The sequence below is a fragment of the Podarcis bocagei genome (assembly GCF_964188305.1).
Source record: "Podarcis bocagei genome assembly, chromosome: 10".
NCBI classification, from domain to species: Eukaryota; Metazoa; Chordata; class Lepidosauria; order Squamata; family Lacertidae; genus Podarcis; species Podarcis bocagei.
Window position 1 is genome coordinate 18950527 of NC_138135.1, and position 27928 is coordinate 18978454.

The 27928-nt window shown below is 45.1% G+C and overlaps 1 protein-coding gene across 2 annotated transcripts in view; it reads left to right on the forward strand.

Moving 5' to 3' along the window:
* Positions 1-14432: 14432 nt before the first annotated feature.
* Positions 14433-27928, forward strand: part of RERG (RAS like estrogen regulated growth inhibitor) — a 97452-nt gene continuing 83956 nt past the window's right edge. The window contains exons 1-2 of one of the 2 annotated variants that reach the window (XM_081210537.1): positions 14433-14703; positions 26117-26295. In XM_081210537.1, the coding sequence (XP_081066663.1) occupies positions 26235-26295 (61 nt within the window). In that variant the 5' untranslated portion in view covers positions 14433-14703; positions 26117-26234. The remainder of the gene's footprint in view (positions 14704-26116; positions 26296-27928) is intronic. The other variant, XM_081210536.1, reaches the window with a different exon arrangement.

Here is a 27928-nt window from a genome sequence, read left to right on the forward strand (position 1 = left end):
TATTCCAGTATGTTTCCATGAGCTCAGTTGGCAAGAAGAAGCAAGCAAATGGGGTAGGTGATTTTCTATTCTGGTGAGGCATTGACCCTCTCTTCAACTCTCTGGATTACCTTGTACTAGCCATTTATCTCCCCCTGCTCTCTATTTGTATCATTCAAGGCTGTGTGTGCGGTCGATGGAAGACTGCCGAGGTCTTTCATCGTCAGCAACCCCCCCCTTCACCTTCTGCAAATACAGCTGCTACAGTTGTTATGTGAAATCATTAGGTCTGCTTTGCAAGTCACATTTTGCACTTGGGTTTCTGCACCTGCTGTAGAGAGAAGTGAGGGGCTGACCAACCTGGGAAGGTAGTCCACCCAGGAGAAGGCAAACTCTGGTCCTCAGCCTCTGCTGCTTTGTGGGATATCTTCAGGAGAAGAATAGGCCAAGGCCTACACAAATCCGGAGTGGAGTCCCTAAGATGGTTGGGTGGCACCTTGTACACCTCTTTCCAAAAACTCCAGCAGGCGAGTTGGTGCCAAACGTCTTGCTCTGCTTTCCTTTGGACCACATGAGTGAGGCCAAGAGGGGAGGTCTTGTCTTTTTTTAAAAAAAGAATAATTTTTTATTAACCGACCAATCACATCAAATCAAACCAAATTACATAAATTCCAAATTACACAGCCAAATTTTAAATTTTTGTTGGGGGTACCCATATTTCAAGTTCTGAGGGGGATCCAATCAACGTCTTGCTTCTTACTGCTGTTTTAATGACCACAAATCTAACCTTATGATGTTCACAGTACTATCCAGTCCTTTCTTCTTGTTTTTCCACATCTCTTGTTGTTATTTTCATATATTTTTCCTTTCTCTTTGTGACCTCTGATAGTCTCCACAAGCTGGTTAGACAGTTTGTAATCCTGCGTGGATATTATTTTTTATCCAATAGCCATATCCAGACGTTTTCCATGTAACATCACTTCCATACATCAAAACAGTCTTAGCGTCATTAATCTTCACCAATCTGCCTCCTTTCTCAAAACCTCTGAGGAGATTCACTAGGAATGCAGTCTAAAAACAAGTCCGTTCCTTCTCTCGGCTATAAATCCTTTGGCAAGATGGCGACTCCGAATTAATTGCTGCGCCATTCCCAAAAGCTCTTATTGCTTCTCAATCTCCATAAAGCATACTTTTGGTTAAAGTTTATCTCCACACAGACCTTAATCATCCTGCTTGGGTCAGTTCAACCGACGATTCTAATGAGGAGGGGTTCTGGTAAATCACATAGAAGGAAAGTTAAAAAGGTTCCCCCCCCCCATTCAGTCCCGTTGTTGTCAACATACCCAGCCTTTGGTGTATCTTCATCGTAAAATATTCCTGTTTCTCCAACCCGTCGTCTTCTTTCGCAGAGGTCACTTAAATTAGCAGACTTCACTCCCCTTCTTCACTTGAAATATGTGCATTTGCTTCTTTTGTAATTAATTATTCCAAATTGCTGCAGCTAGTGCGCGATCAGAGACAGCGTCCAGGAGAGCCGAGGTCCACACGGGGGCATTCTGCCTTCTTTCGAATTAGGGGGTGATTTATGGGCACAGCAGGCAAGGGCAGTGGTTCCCCATTTCCTTGGGGCAACAAGGGAGGCTGCCTACTCCCATAACAGCCTCTTAATTACCCCGTGTGGGTCGGAGAGATGGTATTGTCGGCCATCTTCCAATGCGCCCGTGGATCCACACGTCCTTCCACAATGGGGACATTGGTTTCCGGGCAGGAGTTGATCACAGTCTGGATTTGCCAAGTGTGTCTTCCTCTTAGCACTTTTCTCCCTTGCGTCCTGAGTTTGAGTGTCTTCAAAGCCCATGACACCTTTGGTAAAGGCTGTTCTCCAATTGGAGTGCTCGCAGGTCAGTGTTTCCCAGTTGTCAGTGTTTATACTACATTTTTTAAAGATTTGCCCTGAGACAGTCTTTAAACCTCTTTTGTTGACCACCAGCATTATGCTTTCTGTTGCTAAGTTCGGAATAGAGTAGTTGCTTTGGAAGACGATCATCAAGCATCCGCACAACATGACCAATCATTACTAGCAATCATGGCTAGTAATCAAGGCTGGCTGGCTGACCAAAATACCACCAGAGGAATCTCCACCAGTGATAGCATGCAGAAAGCCCCAAGGGGCATTCCAGGGGCAGCAAGGGTCTGAGGTGACTCTCCTGCCATCACTTGTTAGCATTAGGTCCTAACCCGGCCTGTTCCACGCTGGAACACTGGTGCTGAAGTCAGTTGACTTCCCTTCTGCCCTAGTTGACATGAGCAGTGAGGCTGTGGATACAGGAATGAGCTGCCACTACATTACAGCCTACAACTGCCCAGCCAGGGCTTTGACTGTCCTGTTTGGCTTGTTACAGAAAAACAGCACAACATCATCAAGTCTGTCAGGGAACAGCAACAGGTTTCTGCTCCATCAGCTTTGCCAAAATCATCAACACATAGCAAACACACGGTTTACCTGTTCAGACTGCCTGCTGACCTGCAATTCAAAGAAGTGTCAAATGAATTACGCAGCTATGAAATAACAACAACAACAATAATTTATTATTTATACCCTACCCATCTGGCTGTGCTTCCCCAGCCACTCTGGGCGGCTTTCAACAAAATATTAAAATACAGTAATTCATCAAACATTAAAAGCTTCCCTAAACAGGACTGCCTTCAGATGTCTTCTAAAAGTCTGGTTATTGTTGTTCTTTTTGACATCTGGTGGGAGGGCGTTCCACAGGGAGGGTGTCACTACCGAGAAGGCCCTCTGCCTGGTTCCCTGTAACTTGGCTTCTCGCAGTGAGGGAATCGCCAGAAGGCCCTCGGCGCTGAACCTCAGTGTCCGGGTAGAATGATGGGGGTGGAGACGCTGCTTCAGGTATACTGGACCGAGGCTGTTTAGGGCTTTAAAGGTCAGCACCAACACTTTGAATTGGGCTCGGAAATCTTTCATTTGAAAAGTGCATCAATAACACAACACAAAACTCCCCCCTCCCCCCAGTTCCATGTCTGGTCTAATTAAAAATAAATAAATTCAAAGAGCTTAGCATAGCATGAAATTGCCTCCCATTTTTCATTTTCATATAGCAGAATAGGACCAGTCCCAAGTATGAATGTTCTATGTGTTACAGAGATGCCTACGAGAATCGAAGGTGTTCTGAAATTGTCAGAACAATCTGATGCTTTTGGACGGATGAGGATGCTCTGATGCACCCACCCAATCAGCAGCATGCAACTCACGCCAGGCAGCCAATTAATCAATACTGTTTACAGTACATGTCACAATGACACGAGGGAAGCCTCAGAAGAAACAAACAGTGCATGTTTAAGCTGCAATAATTGAATGCAAATCTGTTTGTAAACTACCAGCGCCTGTCGGAGCAAAGTGTCCATTGACATTCCCCCAATATTGGGAAATTTGCAGTTATGAAATATTGAAGAGCAAGGGTTCCTTGCACTGGAAACTGTAAGTAGCTAAGAGTACCATTGGGAGGAGCGCAGAGAGAAGAAACGCCATGGTGCATCTGCAGCAGCACAACTGGACGCCTTCATCTGCCTCGGCTGCAACAAAACATGTCTCTCCCATGTCAGTCTCTATAGCCACAGCAGTAGATGCAACCATCCAACCTCATCCCCAAAGGCACACTCCTTCCTTGTCTCCTGAGACAGATGGATGCCGGCCAATCAAGAGTCAATACTCACCTTACTGTACACATTTGTCAGTATTTGCATCCTTAGTTTGGATGAACTTAGAGAGTAGTTCTTAATGATGTAATTATCAGAAGTGCATTTGGCACCTTCCTTGTATAGCTTTAAATATCTAAATCTGTATCTGTAATGTGCCACCCATCCAATCAAAATCTGCCCTCTGATCCTTTCTATAGTGGACTATAGTCTATAGGAGTTGGGGAGGACTGTGGTTCTTCAGATGTTAGAATCACAGAATTGTAGAGTTGGAAGGGACCACAAGCATCATCTAGTCTGATAAGGCAATAAGGGATTTTTCACCCAAAGTGGGGCTTGAACCTTGAGATTAAGAGTCTCATGCTTTACCGCCTGAGCTATAAGGTCAGTGTGTCAGGCAGTGGTCTTCCTCCAGAGGGCAAAGGTTGTTCTTTCCCTCTTCTGTTAGCTTGGCAGATGGTTTTTGACTGATGTTCAGGGTTTGACAGATCGACATAATGGTGTCAGAAAGCTTGCGTTTCTCCCCCCCCCCTTTCAGTATTCATCTTTGCTCATTATTTAAGCCATCCGCATGGTTTCATCAAAAACATTCCTTGCCTCTGTTGGCATTTGGTCATAGAGTGACATGTTCCCTCCCGAGACGGGATTATTTAGATGAATATTTAAGCACGGGTGAGCAGATTTTCCCATTCTGTTACTTTCTTGTTCCACGGATTCCCTCTGCCTGCTTTCCACATTCCTGAACACAGATTTAATTGGGAATTTTTCTAAACTTTACCCCTGAACTTCAGCCTGAACATTTTGCTATAGCTTAAGAGTCCCTTCCACTTGTCTGGCATCTTTTTCAACTCTACATTACCCAAGGGCATTGATAAAGCACCGTAACAAATTAATAATTGCATCAAGGTGTCTCTTGTACAGTGTTTTATCAATGAACCCAAGTCCTCAGATGCTGTGTCCCTTTCAGGTCATCCAGCTTTTTCTGTGGTGGCACTCAATAAGTGGAACTTCTTGCCCCAAGAGATTAGTTTAGCTTTGCTTTTATTCGTGTTCCGCCAACAACTGAAAACTTTCCATTTTAAACATGCTTTTTCTGATTCTGTTACTACTAAGCAAACTGATCTGTGGCGCTGTCTCTTTTTGCTTTTGCTGCTGTTCTTATTGGACTGCTTGTGATTTTTAACAGTTACATCACACATAGCTTTTAGGTTTGCTTTTATATTTAAAGGCAAGCCTACTTAATTCGCACTTTCCAATTCAAAACGCAGAGCAAAACACAGCCATCAATTGAAATCTGCGTTTCTCCAATACAATGCGGCGCAGTTCTCAAACCAGGTATATACTAGTGCATATATTAGTGAAAATGACATACCCCCCAAAAATGCATCACATTACAGGAAAATGTTTTGCAAAAATGTGTATATTAGGCAGAATTGCATGCAAAAAAATGCTTATATTAGAAGAAATTCGCAAGAAAATGCTGGTGAATTTTCACGATAACTTTTTTGCAAGATAAAAAAAAAAAAGATCTCCAACTGATGTGGAAATGTGAGAACTGAACATGAGACTGGAAAAATGAGAAACTGACCCCAAAAGCTGTAATGGAAAGATTCACTCATCCCTATACACCAGCTCTCAATCTCCAAGTGCATCTGTGGCTGCAGGTTCCCCGTCTATCCATCAATGTTTATGAACAACAAAGATGTTAATTATTCCAAGGACATCATCTGCAAAGGAGGGGGAACGGAATGTGGCATAGAAAAAAATCAATATTAATGCGCCGCATTAAATTAGATCAACCCCAGATTACCAAAGACATTCTATTCCATACAGTATCCTGCACATTTAATTTGTGGTTTGCTTTTCTGAATAAATTAGTGCCGTCACAGTAGAATTAATTAAATTGGCATTAAAAATATATCAACTGCTTAGTATTCTTCTGCGAGAAAGACAGGGTGGGTGGGAAACCCTGCAATGAATGTATCGTGCCCCTAGGAATAGGAATGTCATTAGCAACTAAGAGAAATTAAAGAATGCTTGCGCACACTTGGGTGACATTTACAATTAAAACCACTCATTCAGCGAGATCTCTTTATTAACTCGCCATCCTGGGGAAGCTTCGCTGAATTTTGAAGAGGGGACAGAGAGACTGAGAGATGGGTGTGTATTCTTAAAAAACTTGCCAAGCTGCAACTAGGATCCAGTTTAGCCCTGATTTGCTAGCTTTCTTTGTGTGGGGATTATTATTGCCATTCTTTCTTTTTTCTAGGAGCATTCAAATATATGTCTCAACTATATGTCTGAAATGGTGTAGCCAGACACGGGGTCGCCACCTGAAAAACCGACAGTCAAAACAGGATATTTGGAATAAAGCTTGGAAACACTTCTACCTCTTGTTTGATTATCAGAATCTGATATAGATCCAGACTTAGGTACCTTTAAAATAAGCACAGTGGCATTACCAAGCCTTCCCTTCACTTAGTCGAAGTTTCCCATTGGATCTATCCTGAGCGTGACTTTCAGTGCAATCATAATCATGTCTACTCAGAAGTAAGACCTACTGAATTCAATGGAGCTTGCTCCTAGGTGGGTTGCAGCCCAAATTTGGGTCCAACCGTATCTCTCTGGCTGCACACAAAAGAATTGCCTTTCTGGAAGGTCCATTTAGCTCAATATTCCATTTCCATATTTAATCACATAAACTACACAGTTGTGAAATGTCATGAGCAGAACATGGTGGTGATGTTTCGGAGCTCCTAGGCAGAACAGTATGGCAACAGATTTGGAACTTTGGAACTCCCTGCCCATTGAGATTATTTTGGGTGCCTGCCAAAACCCTTTTGTTCCAGCAAGTTCCCCAGGCCTATAATTTTGACAAATGATTTTACTAGGTAGGTTGTTGTTGCTGGCACCTGTTTGTCTTGGGAAACAATGAAAGAGTGTGACTTCAGGACTGAAATCAAACTGTTGGAGAGTTACAGCACCTGTTGTGGCTGTAGAGACTGATAAGTGTTCCTAAAAGTTACTGGTTTTACTTTATCTTTTGTTTTAACATAGCTTGCTTTTAATGTTTTTTATTTTATTTGGTCTTTTATTTGGCCTTAAAAACTGCTTAGAGATCTTTCGTTTTAGTAAGCGGTATACACCGTATTGGCCCGCATATAAGCCACACACGAATATAAGCCGCACCTTTAAAAACAATTTGGGGGGGAGACAATACCCAAATATGAGCCACTCCCTTAAAATTCTGTAGGCACTCAAATCTGTTCCATTTTGCCATGGGTCTGTTTCAGCAGCGATATCATGAAAGCCCATTTTTGTAAGGTTGTGAATTTAAGCCGCACTTTAACTTTTCACGGTCAGAATTTGGGGCAAAAAAGGTGAGGCTTATATTCAGGCCAATACAGTAAGTTTTGTAACAGCAAATCAATAACTTTTGATCCTGATGTGGATGAGGGCCAATTGCATGGTTTCCCCCCATGGTTATGAAACAGCCACGATTACACAAACAAACATAAAAATAAATATTAAAAACAAGACTAAAAGCAATTGTGCATAAATGAACAGATCCAGTTCAGCCCTACTTCCAAATATGCAGAAAACTAAGGTCCAAAGGTCTGCATGGATATAAAAGTGTTTTTGCCTGGTGCCTAAAAGCAGATAGTGATGGTACCAGGTGTGCCTCTCTGGGAACAGAATTCCTCCAGGGACAGGGAGCCACCACCGAAAAGGCCCATTCTGGTCTCACTTCGCTTGTGGGGAGGCACAGAGAGACGGGTCCATGCACTACATATTGAGTCACTGAGTTCCACCTATTAATAAAGGTAAAGGTACCCCTGACCATTAGGTCCAGTCGCGGACGACTCTGGGGTTGCAGCGTTCATCTCACTTTATTGGCCAAGGGAGCCGGCGTACAGCTTCCGGGTCATGTGGCCAGCATGACTAAGCCGCTTCTGGCGAACCAGAGCAGCGCACGGAAACGCCATTTACCTTCCCACTGGAGCGGTACCTATTTATCTACTTGCACTGTGTGCTTTCGAACTACTAGATTGGCAGGAGCAGGGACCGAACAATGGGAGCTCAACCCGTCGTGGGGATTCGAACCACCGTCCTTCTGATCGGCAAGTCCTAGACTCTGTGGTTTAACCCACAGCACCACCCATGCCCCTTCCACTTATTAATACTGTACTACATTTCCTTTTATTTGTCTTGAAACTACTGCCTTCCACTCTTGCTGACTGACCCACCCAGAAGTCATGTCTACCTGCTGCTTGATAGGAGAAGAAGCTGTAAAATCAGCTCCTAGCCTTTCCTATCAAACGAGTAAACAAGCCCATTGTAGCCTGCATTTCAATCAGCTTAAGGAAAGCCCCTCGGACAGGCAAAATATGGTTTCATTCAATCAGCCGAAGCGAAGCCTGACCGAGATCTCCTCTGAAGGCTTTGCAGCTTAAAATACCCTTGGGGGCGGGGGCGACATAGCAATTGTTTCCAAAGACAGGAAGACAGTCTGGCAAATAAAAAAGCCTGGGTGACATTTCCCCCAAAGATGTATGTAGATGGAAAGTGAGATCTACAACAAAATGTTGCAGCGCTGCTGCTCAGTGTTTCAGGGCACCTCCATACGGCCAGCAATTTGAAGAAGGGATTTAAGCACAAACTGGGAAATTTAGCTTTGTGCCATTAAAGAGCCCAAGCAGATTGCTGGGGTTGTGGGGTTTGTGTTTAACAATAATTATTATTACGGTCGGAGACCAGCGTGTAGGGTTTGTGTGTTTTTGCAGGTGTGTCCTGCAACATGCCATTGATGCATTAGTACTGCATTAATGTGGATTTATACTGGACTGTCCACACACCACTGCACACTTGATTAGTCGTTCCATAATGCTACCCCAATGCTTCCACATTAGTGCTATCTGGAGGGGTGCTACTGCACTGCAGTGCAACGAAAGCAAAACGGCAACAAAAATCCAGAACAGCTGTGGCACAAAAAGCTATAGGCATTTAGCAGAAGCAAATGGTATTGAAAGTGTGATCTTTTATAGCTGAGACTGAATCTCAGGGTTGTGGCTTTGAGTCCCGCGTTGGGCAAAAGATTCCTGCATTGCAGGGGGTCGGACTAGATTATGCTTGCGGTTCCATCCCACTGTATGGTTCTGTGCTTGTCTAGGATTGCCCCCAAGGCACAATAAAATGGACATCTGGAGGTCCCCAAAGTGTATACCCTAGCACAACAAATCCACTTTTAAATCAAAACTGACTTTTGCAGTTAGGAAAGTGGCATGGGTATACATCGAAAAGCGTGGGGAGAACAATGATTTACAGGAAGACATCTAAACACCTTGTAGTCAAATCAGGATGAATGTTCATTGCCTGAATAACCTACTCACAAACAAACCAGAACGGACACTCAATAAAGACCAGATAGAATCTAACCTCCTTGTAAGCTTTGTGCAAGCAAATCAGGGCCTAGAATCTGTCGGCCATGCTGATTTCCACATTTGGAAGTGGTTGTTTCCACTGCTAAAATTCTCTGCATGTGGTGGATTTCTCTGGAGCCTCAGGAGATCCTCGAAAACTTGCGCAAATCCATTTTAATTGCACCGACTTGTGGAAACATCCAGCTTAACCTAGACTGGTTGCCCGTTACTGTGTTGAGTTTGTGTTAAAATTAATCCTCTTTGAAAGATTTCTCCGTGAAACAGATGCCATCTGGCCACCTTTTCTGTCTCTCGGAAACGGTAATCAGTCTGTCTCTAGACGGAGAGTGGACGATTACAGAAACTAAATTTGTCTATGGTCTGGGCCATGGACACAAAACAGCAGCCACTCAGTGGCCACTTGAAGTAGCTCCACCAAGGCCAGACGAGTCGCGTGGAGGCAGCAGCAGGCTCAAGCTTTGAACCAAGCAACCTGGTGTACGAGGAGAGGAATTGTTGCTCCACAGTGCCCCCGCCTTGAGAATGGCAGGAAGGGAAACTGCAACTCTGAAGTGATCAGGTGAACCTGGAAAGCCCAGCAGCAGTAGGGTATTGGCAAATTCACCAGTGCTGTATCTCTTCCCTATAGTCATAGCCACGTCCCCTCACAGCTGCATACCTTTCTAATAGGTAAAGGTAAAGGGACCCCTGACTGTTAGGTTCAGTCGCAGACGACTCTGGGGTTGTGGCGCTCATCTCACTTTATTGGCCAAGGGAGCCAGCGTACAGCTTCCGGGTCATGTGGCCAGCATGACTAAGCCTCTTCTGGCAAACCAGAGCAGCACACGGAAACACTGTTTACCTTCCCACTGGAGTGGTACCTATTTATCTACTTGCACTTTGACGTGCTTTTGAACTGCTAGGTTGGCAGGAGCTGGGACCAAACAACGGGAGCTCACCCCATCCCAGGGATTCAAACCGCCAATCCTCTGATCGGCAAGCCCTAAGCTCTGTGGTTTAGACCACAGCGCCACCCATGTCCCTACCTTTCTAATAGGATACAACAATTTGTATCCAAAAAAAAAAGAAGGAAGGAAGGATCAAACAAATAAACAAACAAACAAAGAACTGCCTGACACTATAGGTAGCCATATCAGTCAGTACAATGGCCTTACTACCCATTGTGCCACCCATGTAGATCTTTTCATATCTCACGTTCAATGGATTATGAAGCGAAATCTTTAGTTTGCCTTCTTCAGACCAATTGCTAACAAAGAACGTGGCCTTTCATCCAAATGCTTCATGGTACCCTATTGGCTGCAGTCGACAAATTGTCTTTCAGTATCCAGGCAACGGAGCCGGTAAATATTTCCATCCGCTTCCCTTTTTGTTCATTCAAAAAAGAAAAAGGAAAAAGGGGGCTGGTCAACAAGCCAATCTGTGGGCCAGTCCTTTTGGTCTAGCAACACTAAGGCAATGGGGGGGGGGCAGGATTGATTCACAGATGAAAGCTCACTGCTGGCTGATCGCTGCTTAGCTTCAGAACCATTCATGTTTAGACCAATTGATTCACAATGTTTTGGACAAGGGATTTCATCCCCCTGCAAGCAAACCTTCAATATACAGCAATCCGTATTCTGCTAAATATGAAACACTAGCTGGCAGCACTGCACTGAGATTGCTTAATGCATGTGTGAATAGGGCAGTGATAGAAAGTGAGGTTCTATGAAACGCCATGGTGCACCTGTGGCAACAAAGCGGGATGCCTTCATCTGCCCCACTTGCAATAAAATATGTCTCTCCCATATCGGTCTCTGCAGCCACAGAAGGTGTTGTAACTCTCCAACAGTTTGAGGTGCACTCTTGTCTTTAGATAATCCAACAACTGCACCTACCTTCCTCTCAAGTCACTCCAATCAACCATCTTGCTGTAGACCCTGGGGCTCCAGTGCTGGGATAGCTCAGTCAGTAGAGCATGAGGCTCCTGATCCCAGGGTCATGGGTTCGAGCCCCGTGTCGGCCAAAAGATTCCTGCATTGCAGGGGGCTGGACTAGATGACCCTCATCATCCCTTTCAACTCTACGATTCTGTGAAATGCATGGAGCACCCTCCACCAGCATTGATTCTCTTCACACGCATCCCTTTGAGGGTGCTCAGCTGTCTCCTTCCATTCACGTGAATGGGAGCATCCTGGATATGCCACTGTACCCAGACTTTGTAATTCCTTATGTAGGGAAGTTCATCTTGCTTACGGCTTGCTGGGCATTCCAACACAGTGTGAAGACCTTCTTTCCTTTATTTAGTTGATTTATAGCCAGCTTACTATATGACAAACCTAGACAGCATCTTAAAAAGCAGAGACATCACCTTGCCAACAAAGGTCCGTATAGTTAAAGCTCTGGTTTTCCCAGTAGTGATGTATGGAAGTGAGAGCTGGACCTTAAAGAAGGTTGATCGCCAAAGAGTTGATGCTTTTGAATTATGGTGCTGGAGGAGACTCTTGAGAGTCCCATGGACTGCAAGAAGATCAAACCTCTCCATTCTGAAGGAAATCAGCCCTGAGTGCTCACTGGAAGGACAGGTGCTGAAGCTGAGGCTCCAATACTTTGGCCACCTCATGAGAAGAGAAGACTCCCTGGAAAAGACCCTGATGTTGGGAAAGATGGAGGGCACAAGGAGAAGGGGACAACAGAGGATGAGATGGCTGGACAGTGTTCTCGAAGCTACCAGCATGAGGTTGACCAAACTGCGGGAGGCAGTGGAAGACAGGAGTGCCTGGCATGCATTGGTCCATGGGGTCACGAAGAGTCGGACACGACTAAACCACAATACTATAGAGAAAAATATACTGAAGCCATTTGCAATCAGGTGTCTCTTTTTAAGTTTCATGGTGCGAGGTTGATTTGCATACCTCAAATAGACACTGAAAATTAATAGAAGTCACAAAGTTTCACCGGTTCCCACAGCGAAAGGATAGATTGCTGATGGGAGCGTTTTAATCCATCCTTTTGTGAGCACAAATGTGGCCTGTAGGTGGTGCTATCAAACTGTGTTTGCACCAGGCAGTTGGCACCAATGATCTCATGGAAGAAGCATTATTGCTTCCCCCTCTGCTATGTAGCTTTCGAACTTTAACATTCCACTTGGGTGAGTTTTGCTTTTTAAAAAAATAAATAAAAATAAACTGCCACAATAGGTGTCAACATAGCACACTAATGTCTCTGCTGCCTGCTTCACTAAGGGGCATGTACTTTCTGAAGAATGGGAGGGTGGGGGATATCAATGCCTTGCTTTCTTTCAGAAGGTGGACCTTCAGGCATGCTTCTGAGGAGGGGAATTGAAAGCAATTGATTAAGAGACCAATTAAGCAGGTGGGAGATGGAGGTAAATCTTGAACAAGGCCCAAAGACAGAAGGACCATATGAATGGGCTGAGACCTGAATTCTAGCACTTAACCTGCCAGATCTTTGTCTTCATCTTTCTGCTGTTAATAAATATATATTATTTCAAAACGGGGGAGCATGTACCTAAGGCGCTGGCTTTTCAGGGAGTGGCCTATTTTGGGAGGGGAGGGATGGTAGTTACACAAGCCTCTAGCTCAATGCCTAAGAGCCATTATGGAAAAAGAATAACAGAGAATCTAGTCCTATCGGGGTTTGACTCATCGCCAATTTCCAGGCCTGCATTGAAGCAGACCTCATGTGGGTTGCAAAGACAATTTGCCGGAAAACCTCTATGGACTGGTATTGATTCTTTCTCCCCTTCTTGCAAGCCTCGTCTCGTTTCTAAGAGAGTACCTTGAATTAAAAATAACCTCTGAGCAGTAACAACTGATTGGAAACGTGCTTCTTTTCAAAGGGAAGAAACAAGCTGGCTCCCCAAAGCACCCTGTTATATCTTGTTAAAGGGGTCTTAAAGAAAAATGTTCACTGAGAATAAAGCAAATATATATAGACGTGGAATTTAGTCACAAATTGCTCCAGAGGCTACTTCACTCGAAAGCGCATCCCGTAAGTTCATAATTTGAACTGGTATTGAAAAGCGGCCAAGGCTAGACAGCATCTGTTCCCAAGCAGATGTGTTGAACAACTCCCATCAGCACCAGCCAGAATGGCCAAAGGTCAGGGATGATCATCGTTTCAGTCCAAAAAAATCTGAAGGGCACCAGGCTAATATTAAGAATGAACCCAAGCTGACAGTAGAAGTGGAGCATACCAGTGGCGTAGCGTGGGTTGTCAGCACCCGGGGCAAGGCAAGTAATTTGCGCCCCCTAACCCGTGGATTTGCGCCCCCTAACCCTAACCCCCAGATGTTGCGCCCGGTGCAGCCGCCCCCCCTGCACCCCCCACGCTACGCCACTGGAGCATACACTGACAGCCTTCCACAAACTTCTCTAATTCTCTTTTAAAGCCATCCAAGTTGGTAGCCATCGCTGCCTCTTGTGGCAGGGAGTTCCACAGTTTAACTACATGCACCATGGGGGGAAAGCATTTTCTTTTCGCCTGCCCTGAACCTTCCAGCATTCCGCTTTAGCCAACATTCAGTATTAGGAGAGCAGGAAAAGTTTTATTTATCCTAGTGGTTCTCAAAGGGCATGGTGCACCACACGGGTCTGGCAGAAGAGGATGAGAAGATTCAAGGACATTCCAGTAAACGTTTCGACATTTCTGTGTAATATAGTATACTACCACAATTTATTTATTTGCAGAATATGGATAGATATCTTTTCAGAAGGAGAGGAAGAGCATCCAGTGAAGCTGAGGACAATCCCAGTTGCCGTTTATAATTATATTTTGAGAATAATTCGTGTTCTTCGGTAGCTGCATTGTTTTATTCCTCCTGGATGTCCCCTGATTATATTATAAAGCAGCTGTGTTCTATGTTATTCATCAAGCACCGCTAGGAGTTGTTTCTTTTTGTTTTCCAATGTATTTCTTATAGAGAAAAAAATTCGGTGAGCAAATTTTTATGCTGAAAGTGTGGCCCAGAGGGGGGGAAATTGAGAACTGCTGCTCTGGCCACTTTTATCATTCCGTACGCATTATTTTGTACTCCATGCTTCCCTTTTACTCGCCTTTTACCCAAACTAAACAAAAAACCAGTGCGGCCACCTTTCCTCATCGGGGAGCTGTTCCAACTTTTGGGGTCGTGCGTTCTTCTCGCTGCGCAAATACGCGCGCCCTAGAAAATAAACTCTGCCTCCCCACCTCTCGAGGCTGCCATTTTTTGGTATGCGGTCCCCCGAGCCGCCTTGAAGCCCGGCGGCCTGCCGGTGGCGCCCTAGAGCTTCCTTTCCCCCCTATTGAAAAAACCGGCGGCGTGATTCGTTGCTCCCACAGCTTTGCCGGCAAGCGAGGGAGACGCGTCGGGCTGCTTTGGAGCGCTGCGCGCCGCGCCGCCTTTTTTAACGCCGCAGTCTCTGCCGCTAGCCGAAGAATCCGGGAGGCTGTCCATGGCTCGGCGGCGCCTCTGATCCGGACGCCGGGTCCCTTCGTTTGCTGCAGCGCCGCAGGGTTGCCGGGCTGGAGGCGGGCAGGGAAAGACCTGACCTCGAGGGGCCGCCTCCCGGAGCGCAGGCTAAGCGAGGTGAGTCGGTTTCGCCGGATGGGAGACCGAGGGTCGCTGCGCGTTTGGAAGGGTGATTCCCCCCCCCCTCCATCGCTGCGGCAAAAGCACGAGGAGAAAAGTGCCGCCGCCACAAGCTCCGGGATCGTGGGCGGGTAATTTGCATGTAAAATGTGCCGGAAAGGAAGAGTTTTGTTTCGTCCTTCCCAAGGATGAGCGGAGAGAAGTCTCCCAGGTTTAAAAGCCAGAGCATGAGACTCTTAATCTCAGGGTGGTGGGTTCGAGTGCCGCTTTGGGCGAAAGATTCCTGCACTGCAGGGGGTTGGACTAGATGACCCTTGGGTGCCTTGCCACTCTACGGTTCTATGATTGTCTTTTTTTTATATATAAAATTTTTATTGGTTTTACAAAATTTTAAGAAACAAACAAACACTTAAAAAGACAAACACACATGTATAATTTCATGACATATTTTCATAAACCTCTTTTCTAGGACTTCCCCATACCCCCCCTTTCTGCATCCCAATGTCCATAATTTTATAGCAACTCCCAATTGTTACTTTCCATCCTCTGTCGTCTTAGTCATCTCTGCATTCTGACCTTATATCACTGTATCCCTTTGTTTCTGAAAACCACAACACTCTAACATTCGTTAAGTTTATAATAGTCCTTAAGATAATTTTTGAATTTTCTCCATTCTTCATCCGCCGTCTCTTTTCCTTGGTCACGGATTCTGCCTGTCATCTCGGCCAAAGTCATATAGTCCATCACTTTCATCTGCCATTCTTCCAGAGTGGGTAGATCTTGTATCTTCCAATACTTTGCGATAAGTATTCTTGCTGCTGTTGTAGCGTACATAAAAAAGATTCTATCCCTCTTTGACACCAATTGGCCGACAATGCCCAAGAGAAAGGCCTCTGGTTTTTTAGGAAAAGTACATTTAAGTACCTTTTTCATTTCATTATAGATCATTTCCCAGAAAGCCTTAATCTTCGGGCATGTCCACCAAAGGTGGTAGAAGGTACCTTCAGCCTCTTTACATTTCCAACATTTGTTGTCGGGCAGATGATAAATTTTTGCCAGCTTGACTGGGGTCATGTACCACCTGTATACCATTTTCATAATATTTTCCTTTAAGGCATTACATGCCGTAAATTTGATACCGGTGTTCCATAACCATTCCCAGTCATCTGACATAATGTTGTGACCGACATCCTGTGCCCACTTAATCATAGCTGATTTGACTGTTTCATCCTGTGTATTCCATTTCAGCAACAAGTTATACATTCTAGATAAATTCTTAGTACTGGGTTCTAACAATTCAGTTTCTAGTTTTGATTTTTCCATCTGGAAGCCAATTTTCCTGTCCTGTTTGAAAAATTCCATTATTTGATGGTATTGAAACCAATTTTATACCTTATGTTTCAGTTTCTCATGACTTTGTAATTTGAACTTATCTCCATCCTGTTCCAAAATTTCCCAATACTTCGGCCATCCGACCTCCATATTAAGTTTCTTCACTGCCTTGGCCTCCACTGGTGACACCCATCTAGGGGTTTTGTTTTCCAACAGATCTTTATATCTTATCCAAACATTGAACAATGCTTTTCTAACAATGTGATTCTTAAAGGCACTATTGACTTTATCATACCATAAATATGCATGCCAACCAAAAGCATTGTTAAAACCTTCCAGATCTAAGATGTCTGTATTCTCGAGGAGCATCCATTCTTTCAGCCAGCAAAATGCTGCTGCCTCGTAGTACAATTTCAAGTCCGGCAGGGCAAAACCCCCTCTTTCTTTAGCATCTGTCAATATTTTAAATTTAATTCTGGGCTTTTTGCCCTGCCAGACAAATTTCGAAATATCTTTCTGCCACCTCTTAAAACCTTTTAAGAGGTTCTATGATTGTCAGGCAGAAAATGACAGCGAGAGAAAGAGTGAAAAAGGAGACGCACTTCCTGGAAGGGGGTCCTTCTTTTGCGTGTGAGGGACCTTTTTGCAGCAACAACACCACAAAACTGCAAGCTTACATATCTTGCTTATTATTTTTATCGATTGCATTTATGCCCCACCTTTTCCCTCCTGCTCCTCATTTAATCTGCACAGCAATCCTGCGAGGTAGGTTAGTTTGAGAGACAGCAGCTGGCCCAAGGTGACCCTGCAAGTTTCATGGCCGAGCGAGGATTCGAACACTGGCCTCCCAGGTCCTGGTCAGGCACGCTCACTATTATGTCTGCTCAGAAGTACGTTCATTGGGACTTACCCCCAGGGAGGAGGCCAGGATCGCTGCCACTGAGGAGGCAGGTGCAGGAAGGTGTGGTGTGTGGGTGTATATTTTGAAGCTTTTTGCTCCTCTCCAGGGTAGAAGAGGTTGAGGGAGTTAGTTGCAGAGAGGTTGGCGTCTTCTGCTCTTTCGCCGAAAGCATCTCCTGGCACCTTTAAAGGCTGTTAGATTTATGGGGGTAGAAGCTTTCGAGGCTCTGAGGAAGTGGGCAGGCGTCCACCAAAGCTGCTGCTTCTGTTGGACTATAAAATGGCTCGGTATTCTCCCCAGCCGCACACCCACAAATCTGGGATTCAGCAACAGAGCTCTCTCATCTGTTACCTGTGTGGCTCATTCGCAGAGCAGAGCCACCTGGGCTGTTTAGGAATCCTGGCTTCTCAATCTTAGGAACTTTTTCCACCCGCCAAGGCAATGTTGGGCTGCTAGGACTGGAGAGACTGGGAGCCCCTCCAGACTGTTTGTGGGGGGGGGGTGATGCAACGATAGTCGTGGATTTTGGTACTTATTTTCTTTTTGAATTGCATTTATATACCAGCGTTTCCTCCAAGGAACCTCCAATGTGGTTCTCCTTACTCTCCATTTTATCATCACAACAACCTGCAAGGTAGGTTCGGGGTTGAGAGACTGGGGCTGGCTCAAGGTCACCCAGCAAGCTTCATGGCTGAGTGTGGATTGGAACCCTGGTCTCCCAGGCAGTGGCGTAGCATGGGTTGTCAGCACCCGGCGCAAGACAAGTAATTTGCACCCCCTAACCCATGGATTTGCGCTCCCTAACCCTAACCCCCAGATGTTGCACCCGGTGCGGCCGGCCCCCCCCTGCACCCCCCACGCTACGCCACTGCTCCCATGTCCTGATCCAGCACTCAGAGCACCAACTGGACCATCCAAACTTCAGCTGGTTTCATCAGTTCTTCTGTGACGCTTCTCCGATGTCATCTCATTATTGCTATAGAGGCGACGAAAGTGTTAACAAAAGCCGGACAAATACAAAAGTAACAGTTATAGTCTTTAAAAGTGGAAATTCTGCAGGAAGTTACGGGACGTGCACTGATTTGGGAATGAAACAGTATGTCCGCCCCAAAACTTTTGCAGGTGCAAACAATATTGATGGTGGGTTTGCGTATGACCACCCTGATACCATGAGTTCAAATCAGCATGGATGCACAATAAAAAGGGTATCTTGGAAGGGCCCTGAGGTTCAGTTCCACTTCTGCAGCTCCATAAGTCACTGGGTGACTTTAAACTAGTCCCCCCCCCCTCTCTTAACATACCACCTACACTGCAGGGTTGTTGTGATGTTAAAAGGAGGGAGAACTAGCTATGCTGCCCTGAACTCTTTGGAAGAAGGGTGGGTTATAAATGAATGGTGAAGGTACTCTGCATGTGTTCAGAGGCACAGTTTTCTTTTCTTTTTCTTAAAAGAAGTTCATGTTACAGTGGTACCTCGGGTTAAGTACTTAATTCGTTCCGGAGGTCCGTTCTTAACCTGAAACTGTTCTTAACCTGAAGCACCACTTTAGCTAATGGGGTCTCCTGCTGCTGCCGCGCTGCTGGAGCACAATTTCTGTTCTCATCCTGAAGCAAAGTTCTTAACTTGAAGCACTATTTCTGGGTTAGCGGAGTCGGTAACCTGAAGTGTATGTAACCTGAAGTGTATGTAACCCGAGGTACCACTGTATATGTTTCCACCACCAAAATCTAGGCCAGAGTTTAATTTACCTTGCCTGGGAGCATGGCTGCTCAGAAGTCCTGCACTCTCACTGCATGCCTAGGCCAAATGTAGATATTTGGGGATCAGCTGTGGCTATCTCAATGCTCTGAGAAAGGTGCTCTTGCACATGCTTGGAGGGCACAGACCTCCATCCTTAATTCATGTATTTTCAGGGTGATCTGAGTGGCACAGAAAACTTGCTCTATTTCAAGCTCAATAATCTGAACTACCAGTACAGTATTCCAGGCTTTGGCAAATCACCCTTCTGGGGAGGGGGGGGGGGACCTTACATAAGCTAAAAGTGTCTGGGGGCCAAAATGCTTGAGATCATTTGGTAGCTCAGGAGCTACCAAAGAGCTATGCTAGTGTGTCAGTTTGGTACAGCTGAAGGTTACTTTTTGTCGTCTTCTTTTTTAAAATAAAAACTTGTAATTGTTTTGATTTAGACCATGAGACGCTTTGTAATTATAGACCAAACATCCCTTCCCTCTTGGTATGCCTTATTATGGACTCGGTAAATCTCAAAACTGTATCCTATACTTTTGTTTGCTGGCAATTGTGACAACTTTCCCTTTTAAAACATTAACTTTTCTTTCATTTCTTAAAAAAAAACTTGCTTGTTATCAAAATAAAGTAAATGGAGCATGTTATTTTTTAGAAAAAAAATCTGTCCTGCCTTATTTTCAAAAAAGGAACTCAAGGGAGGCAAGAATCACAGTACAGTTTTTGAAAATAGTATATCATGCCCACCTTTTAGGCAAAGTTTTTGTTCCAAAATAAGCCCTGAACAGCAGCAGCACTTTTTAGTTTTACACCTGCTGCTTTTTTAATAGTCTCCCTATCAAGTTCCATGAGTTGTTCATCTGTGCTTTTCTTTTGCCTCTGAGGTTAGCAATCGGTGGGGCAGATTTATACCCAGCGTTGCCAGTTGTTGACTCTTACTTTCTGGGTGATCAGAAGCACTTTCATCAGGACACCTTGTCAATGCTGCGTTTCTCTGGCATACTGACTGTGTCCAAGAAACAAGGCTGCACAGTAGCCAAGACAGGAAATAGATGCATATGCCTGCTTTGTTTACGTGTGGCTTTTAAAAATAGCTTTGCAAGGATGAATGAAAGCTCCTGCTTTGTTTAATTTAGCATGAAAATGTTAGTCTCTGGAATAGGATACTCTACTCCAAACCTAAAAGATGTACCACAGTATTATCTCTTACTAGAACAGCTCCAAGACATCGGAAGAGCTGCCAGCTTTTGACTTTCACAGAGCTCCTTGTCAGATTTTTTTCTGTTACTTTTGCAAAGCTCAAGAACATTTCCTTCATTCTTTTTGCTAACGTCACCTTACCAACTTCTCTGCCTCCTCCCCCCCCCCATCTCCTTGCAAATATTATCAGTGTTCAAGTGTCTTTGACTCTTGTTCAGGCACACAAAAGGTTTTAATAATAATAATTTATTATTCATACCCCACCCATCTGGCTGGGCCTCCCCAGCCACTCTGAGCGGCTTCCAACAAAATATTAAAATACCGTAATACATCAAACATTAAAAGCTTCCCTAAACAGGGCTGCCTTCAGATGTCTTCTAAAAGTCTGGTAGCTGTTGTTCTCTTTGACATCTGGTGGGAGGGCGTTCCACAGAGCGGGTGCCACTACCAAGAAGGCCCTTTGCCTGGTTCCCTGTAACTTGGCTTCTCGCAGTGAGGGAACCGCCAGAAGGCCCTTGGCCCTCGATCTCAGTGTCCGGGTAGAACGATGGGGGTGGAGATGCTCCTTTTAGAAATCCACAAGATGCAATGAATAATAGAGAGGCAATCTTCTGTACGGGATGGCTGTCTTCCAGCTTTGGACATCTTCTTGAGCTGGAGACTGACCAGTTTCAGAGGTGGGGCAGGTGTGGAATATAATATGTGTTCTTTGTGGTGGATCTCTGCAACATGCAATAGGCATAAGGAGAGCTTTGCTAGATCAGACCAAAGGGCTATGTAGCCTAGCATCCTGTCCCCACAGTGAAACAACCAGATTCCTGCGGGAAGCCCACAAGGAGGATATAACAGCCCTTACCTCTATTCTGATTCCCCAAAACTGGTCTTCAGAGGCATGCTGTCTCTGATACTTAAGGTAACACTGATCGCTCTCTGACTATTAACCATTGATAGCCAGCAACTTGGATGGCTTTAAAAGGGGTTAACCAAATCAACTGAAAACAAAAGCTATTATCACATCTTATGGTAGTGAAGGTCATCGCTTTAACTATGGACTCGTCCACACTTCCGCCACTTTCCCCCAGAAAACTTGTTATTTGCTGCCAAATCGGAACAAGCGTAAAAGCGGATTGACGTTTGTTCCAATTGAGCGATAAACGGCAGGTTTTCCTGGGGAAAGTGGTGGGTCTAACAAAAAGTCTCTCAGACCCATTCCTAGAAAGTACAGGGCAAGCGGAAAACCTCAGTTTCTAGGCCTAGGAGAAGCAAAAGTATGGATGAGCCCATGTGCCAAGTGCAGAAATATAATTTCCCCTCTGTCCATTCAGCTTCATTAGATGACCCTGAGTTCCAGTATTTTGAGAGAAGCCTACCAACTTTTCGCCTCCCCACTGTGTACACTTTGTATTCCTCTGTTGCATTCTCCCTTGCTCACCGTTTTTCTACCCCAAAAAGCTCCAAATGTTGTAATCTTTCCTCACAGGGGAGTTGCGCTGTCTCCTTGATTATTTGGCTTGCTCTTTTCTAAACCTTTTTGCAGCTCTACCTCACCTTTTTTGAGGTGAGGATACAGAGCTGTTCATGACATTGCAAGTGTGGCCGTGCCACAGATTTGCACAAAGGAATTATGATAATTGGCAGCTTTATTTTCAATCCCTTTCGTTATGACCCATGACATAGAAGTTTCCTTTTTCACAGCTTTTACACTTTGGGGAGACGTTTTCGGAGAGTAGAGTGTTGGTTTGTTTTTACTTGTATCTTTCTCACCAGCCTTTTGGCCTACTGAGGCCTTCAGTAGATTATTATTTTTTGCCAGTATTATAAACACCCCTGAGCCAACAAGATAGCTCTGGGAACAAAGCATCAGCTGCAATCCAGAACAGAATTAAACATATTTAAACCAAATTATTTCAGTGAGCTGAATTTATTGGATGGTGGTCACCGTGTTGTCTGACTGCAAAGTCCTGGATCCTGGAATCATAGAGGTGGAATGGACTATGAGGTTCAGTCGAAACCTCTTTGCATTGCAGGAATCTTTTACCCAACATGGGGCTCAAACCCTCGACCCCTGAGATTAAGAATCTCATGTTCTACAGACTGAGGTATCCCATCAGAGTGCTAAGCTTGGAGAGCCCAACTATGTGCTTCTTACACATAAAAAAATGAATTCTAAAGTCTGTTTCAAGCAAAGTTGGATTTATTTACTTACTGCCAGCCCAATAAATCAGGCAAGAGCAGTGTTAGAAACTTACTTAAAGTGAAATAAGTCAGTGTTTAGTGAAATAACTTGGCACCGAGCACTAAAGTCTGCATTTGTGCAAGAACATTCAATTACCTCTCAAAAAAAAACCCCAGTGGAATCTCTTCACATGCCCAGCTGTCAGTCCTCAAGTCAAATAATGGTTGCTTGGCCATAGTATGGGTGAAAAGGATCTCAGGACTGTAGTTGATCATTAACAGTGTGATGCAGCTGCAAAAATAAGGAAAGAGCCAGTGTGGTTTAGTGGTTAGAGTGCTGGTCCAGGATCTGAGAGATCAGGCTTCAAATCCCCAGTCAGCCATGAAGCCAACTGGGTAGTCACCAGCTCTCAATGACTCTGAATAGAAATCACATTTAAAAAATGTAAATTAGAACACAGATGTGGAAACAATGAGGAAACTAAGGTTCCCCTCCTCTCTCTCTCTCTCTCTCTCTCTCTCTCTCTCACACACACACACACACACTTTTGCCCCCTTAGTATAAATGCAGATGCAGTATCTCTGAGCATGTGGCATGTTCCTGTAGCAATAGCTACCCAACAGCTGTATCTCAGTGGGTAAAACATCTGCTTTGCATGCCAGAAGGTCTCAGATTTGGTCTCTAGCATCTCCCAGAAGACTGGGCAGTGGAAAAGATAACTGTCTGGTACCCTGGAAAGCTGATGCCAGTCAATTTAGAGACTAGATGGATCAGGGGGTCCAACTCTACATACGTTTGTTTCTGTGTTTTCCCACATAACTGATGTCATTTGTAGCCACCCTGTGAAAATAGAGGCTGATGAAGAATACTCTCTACAGTTGCTTGTCAATTGTTAGCATAGCAAAATAATAATAAGTCTTGTTACGATGGCTTTAAATGACACTCCAGGCCAGAGTCTTTTTGCAGATATGCTCTGTAACACAACAACAACAACTTTTTTATTTGTCCACTCTGGCCATTTTCCAACAAAGTATTAAAAGTGCAATAAAACACCAAACATTTAAAACTTCCTTATACAGGGCTGCCTTCAGATGTCTTCTAAAAGTCATATAGTTATTTATCTGTTTGGCATTTGATGGGAGGCCACTACTGAGAAGGCCCTCTGCTTGATTCCCTGTAACTTCCCTTCTCGCAGTGAGGGAACTGCCGGAAGGCCCTCAGAGCTGGACCTCAGGCTGAACAATGGGGGTGAAGACACTCCTTCAGGTATTCAAGGTCGAAGCCATTTAGGGCTTTAAAAGTCAGCATCAACATTTTGGATTGTGCTCCGAAACATACTGGGAGCCTGCGTCATTGATTACTTATAACTGCCCCAATATTATCATGAGCACAAATTATTGTGGGTGCACAATAATAAGGACATCTGGAGGGACCTTTGATTTTGGGCAAAGCGTTTCTTCATAGTTGAAGATTACTCACACCCTCTTCCAAAAATGGCCACACTTTTCCTCACAGTTGTCAGTTGTCTCATGCTTTTCTGGGATGGGCGACTGAGAAGGGTGAGGGGGTCAGTGTTGGTCCACTCCACCTCTTAGCATTTCTCACAAAGAACTCCTCCATCAAGCCGATGAGTGAGATGGGATGGGGCAGGGTGGGGAAAGCTTTTCCGAGGCCTATAATAAAACACCTTTTAAGCCTTGCCTAACCCTGCACTCTGCCCCTGATGCAGAATGCACAAAGGGCTTCTGAGCACTTTAAAGCACAGAGGTTTGTTTAAGGGAAAATGTTGAGAAGCATACCTTTCCCAACTGGTGTGGCTTTTATAGTAATTCCTGAGGACCAATAAAGGGAGTTGCAGTAGGCTGTGGGGAGCTGACTCTGCAACGGCGTTAATGGGTTTTTCATCCATTCAGAAACGTAAAAACCTGTATTGGAAGTTAGTTGTCAAGGCCAACTGCTGGCAATAATAATTGCAGCTATCTTGGCTGGGGTGGAAATGGGACTTTTTTCAGTATTTTGAGCCGATTATATTGAAGAATGTCGAGACTTTATTCAGCGGTTGTGTGTCCTGTGGTATCTATTAACTGTTAGGTAATTTTGCCAAACATGACGTTGACAATCTCTGTTATGCAAGCAAGACAGAACCACCAAAAAGCCCCAAATTAATGCTCCCCTAAAAACAGGAAAGCACAGAGTTGCACCCTCAAAAGCGGTCTGAATCTGGATTGGCAGATCATTTTTTAAACAAGGGCCATACTTCGAAATGATTAAATGTTGACGGCTAGTAACGGGCTGCTTAACCCTTTCCTCCCAATTGTAAAAGAAGTTTGTGCAGAGTTATTTCCTGGTTATGCCCTTTAAAGTATGTTTTTAAGGCAAACTGTTTTGTGCTTCTGTTTTTTTTGAAGTGACCAGCCATTGTGCGTAATGAGGCATGGGCTCTGCTCAAGCTGTGATGCCCCCACACAGGAGGAATTGCTAAAGATAGCTTGACTGTGTTGTCCTCAAATGTGATTGAAGAGCAGAAGGGAGGTGAGGTCTTGGGTTTGCGGGTGATGCTTGGAGCCAGGGAGGGAGGGACCAAATGGAGGGACTGGTTGTCAATTTTACTCTCTAGGCTCCATACCATGGGTTGCTGGAAGCTACACTCCTCCATCTACTTTGCTGCACAACTTCTTTTTCCTGAAACTCAGCTGCACAGGAACTGGCAGAAGATGCATGTGTTGTAGTACCAATGGCTTCTGCTGCTGCACCAAGGCTTTAGTTGGTTGTGGTGCAGTTGCAAAATGGATTGATCCATTAAGGCCACATTGGGGCCTTAGCACTTAATCTGTGTTCCCTGCTTCATGCAACAGCACATTGGATTGTACTGTTTAGTATGTTAGTTCTATAAAAAGAAATTGGGGGGGGGGTTACAGGAATAATGCAAAGGTCACTGCAGATGCATTGTGTAGTGGATGAGCAGGCCTAAATTTTGCCCATTAACATTAACCTAAGTTCTGTGTCCTTGTGTCTTCATTCTCCTGGGGCTGGCTTGGGGGTCTTGAAGCGCAGCCAGTTGCTGGGAATCACAAGTGAGTTGTGGCTTTTCTTGGATCCTGTTTTAGGACTTCCGCTAGGTTGGCTAGTGTGAGAACCAGATGCTGGGATAGATGGCCCTTTGGCCTGATCCAGCAAAGCTCTTATCATAAAGTTATGTGGAAATGTAGCATCTCAGGGAATAGGGTTGTTGCCAAGATTTCCACATGATTTGCACATCTTTGGTATGCAAGCTTATATGTGTGTGTGTGTGTGTGTGTGTGTGTGTACACACACACACACAGTCATACCTCGGGTTACAGACACTTCAGATTGCGTTTTTTCGGGTTGCGAACTGCCGAAACCCAGAAGCACCAGAACAGGTTACTTCCAGGTTTCGGCGGTGACGTATGCGCAGAAGCGTCAAATTGCAACCCACACATGCGCAGACGCACTGCTGTGGGTTGCAAACGCTGCAGGTTGCAAACGTGCATCCCGCACAGATCACATTCACAAGCCTAGCGTCGTGTGTGTGTGTGTGTGTGTGTGTGTGTGTGTGTATGGGATCATTCAGGAATGGAGTCAAGTCTGTCCATCGCCCCAGCTGTGATCTGAAGAGAGGGGGCTGTAACATGTGATTCTTCTGAACAGAGCCATCATGATGTAGTGGTTTAGAGTGCCAGACCTGGACCTGGGAGACCAGGGGTCAAATGCCTGCTCAGCCATGGAACTCACTGCGTGACTTTAGGCTAGTCACTCTCTCTCAGCCTAGCCTAGGTAAATGTAATACATAATATAAAGAAATATAGCTTTTGCTCTTTTTCTTCTTTCCCCATGCCCGAAGACAGAGAACCACCCCCTGAGTTTTTGAAAGAGATTGGTTCTAGGTTCATGGCTTATCGTTTGAGGGCTGCGTCTGACGAAAAGCTCTCCTGAGAAACAGGACACACCTCAACCCTCTGCTGAGACCTTGGCAGTGGCTGGCAGCACCCCTGTTCACCTGCTCATTCCTTCTCTTTGGTGGGTCTTTTCCCATTAGGCCCTGCTTGAAAATCACAATGGCATGGTAAGGCAGAAGAAAGGACTTGGGCATTCATCCTTCGTGCCAGTTTGGTTCAGCCAGCGACGATTCCGCCATCCTCCATTTTCTCCCCGCCATGGCTAAGAGCGCAGAAGTGAAACTGGCCATCTTTGGCCGAGCCGGAGTAGGAAAGTCAGGTATGTCTGCTTTCACTTCCATTGCTCCTTATTCGGCTTCGTTTTCTCGTGTTTTCAAGATGTATTTTTTCACACAAACACACACACAGCAGAGTTCTGATCCAGCTAAGGCCTCTCACACCCGTAATTCTGTGTTATTTTTTAAAAGGTTGGAACATTTTAGCCACTTTAGGTGCATTAAATAAACTCTGAAGCTGTTGCTGCACACCGAAAAGTTCACAAGAATTGACTGAGCCAAGATGTGGGAGTTTCTTTTAAAACAGGCGTCGCGCTGTGATTGTGTTGGTGACCAAACCCGACTACCCACCATGGTCTCACTGTGTCCTCTGGAGCAGCAAATAGGGACAATGGGAGAGGGTCTCAGGCACCTTCATGGTCAGTGGACTGTCTTCACCCTTCTGTGGAATAAAAATTTGGCCACCACTAGGACAAACCTGTGTAGGGTAGCTTGGTTGAGTAGCCTTTCCTGGAAGATAGGTGAAAAAACCTCAGGCCACAGGTGTAGAAGCAGCCGCCCAGGCCTGTCTTGGTCTGGTCTTTAGGACTCTTCCCAGGCCACACCCCTCCTGAAGCCACACCCCCTGCCCCAGGCCACACCCCCTCAATGCACTGTGTCCTCCTTGAGCAATTTTTTTCTTGAATTGTGATAATGCCTCTTGTCTGCCTGGATGGAGAATAAAGAGATGCGTATGTAGAAACCTCCTGATTTTTCTTCACGGGGTAAGAGGTACACCTCTGGCCCTGACCACCTCTGTCCTGTGGCCCCTGGAAGGTTTCCCATGGGAAGAATGTGGCCCTGGAGCTGCTAAAGGCTCCCTCCTCCTGTCATAGAAAGTCAGTGGTAAACAAACGAAATGTTTCATCAGAGGAGGTCAGCATGACTTTCTGGAATGACCCAGCTTTGCTGCATTTTACTTCATTCAAAGCATTAGTGCTTTGGAACGGGGGCTGCGTGGAGGGAAAAGCTGCCAGCCTGCTGCTTAACCGATTCCCTCCCTTATGGTCTCCACTTAAAAATTAGCAGTTTGCCAGTTTTTGTCCTCTGACTGGAAGAATTGTTCAGGTTCAAGCGTATTGAGGGGATGAATGTGAAAGCAAATCAGTTGCTGCTGCGGAAAATGGTAAAATGTCAACGCCTGGTTCTGAATGCTAATAGTTAGTCTTCATATAGCACATTCCAAGTCCTTTGCAGACATCGTCAGTACAATATCCCTGAGAGGCAGGCTGTGAGGATCCCAATTTTGTAGATAAATGGGAATGAACGACTGAAAGCATTGTTTTGGCTAGCATTTTCAGCCCCGCCTCATTTCCAGGGAGCAATGTTGGGGGAGGAGCCTGAGTTCAGTGCCTGCTTTGCTTGCAGGTGGTTCCTGGTTCAATTCTCAGCATCTCCAGGTAGGGCTGGCAGAGACCTCTACCTGAATTTCAGTGTCTGTGTATTGACTACATGCCACTGTCAGTGGAGACAGTGCTGAGCTAGATGCACCAAGGATCTAACTCAGTATAAGACAGCTCCAACTGGGCTCTAATTAAAGTGCTGGCACCTGGGGAGGCTGCAAAGTGCAGAACACTGGTGTGATGATTTGTAAAGTAGGAGGAAGGTTCAATACCTGTACCCAAAGCATGAGAATGT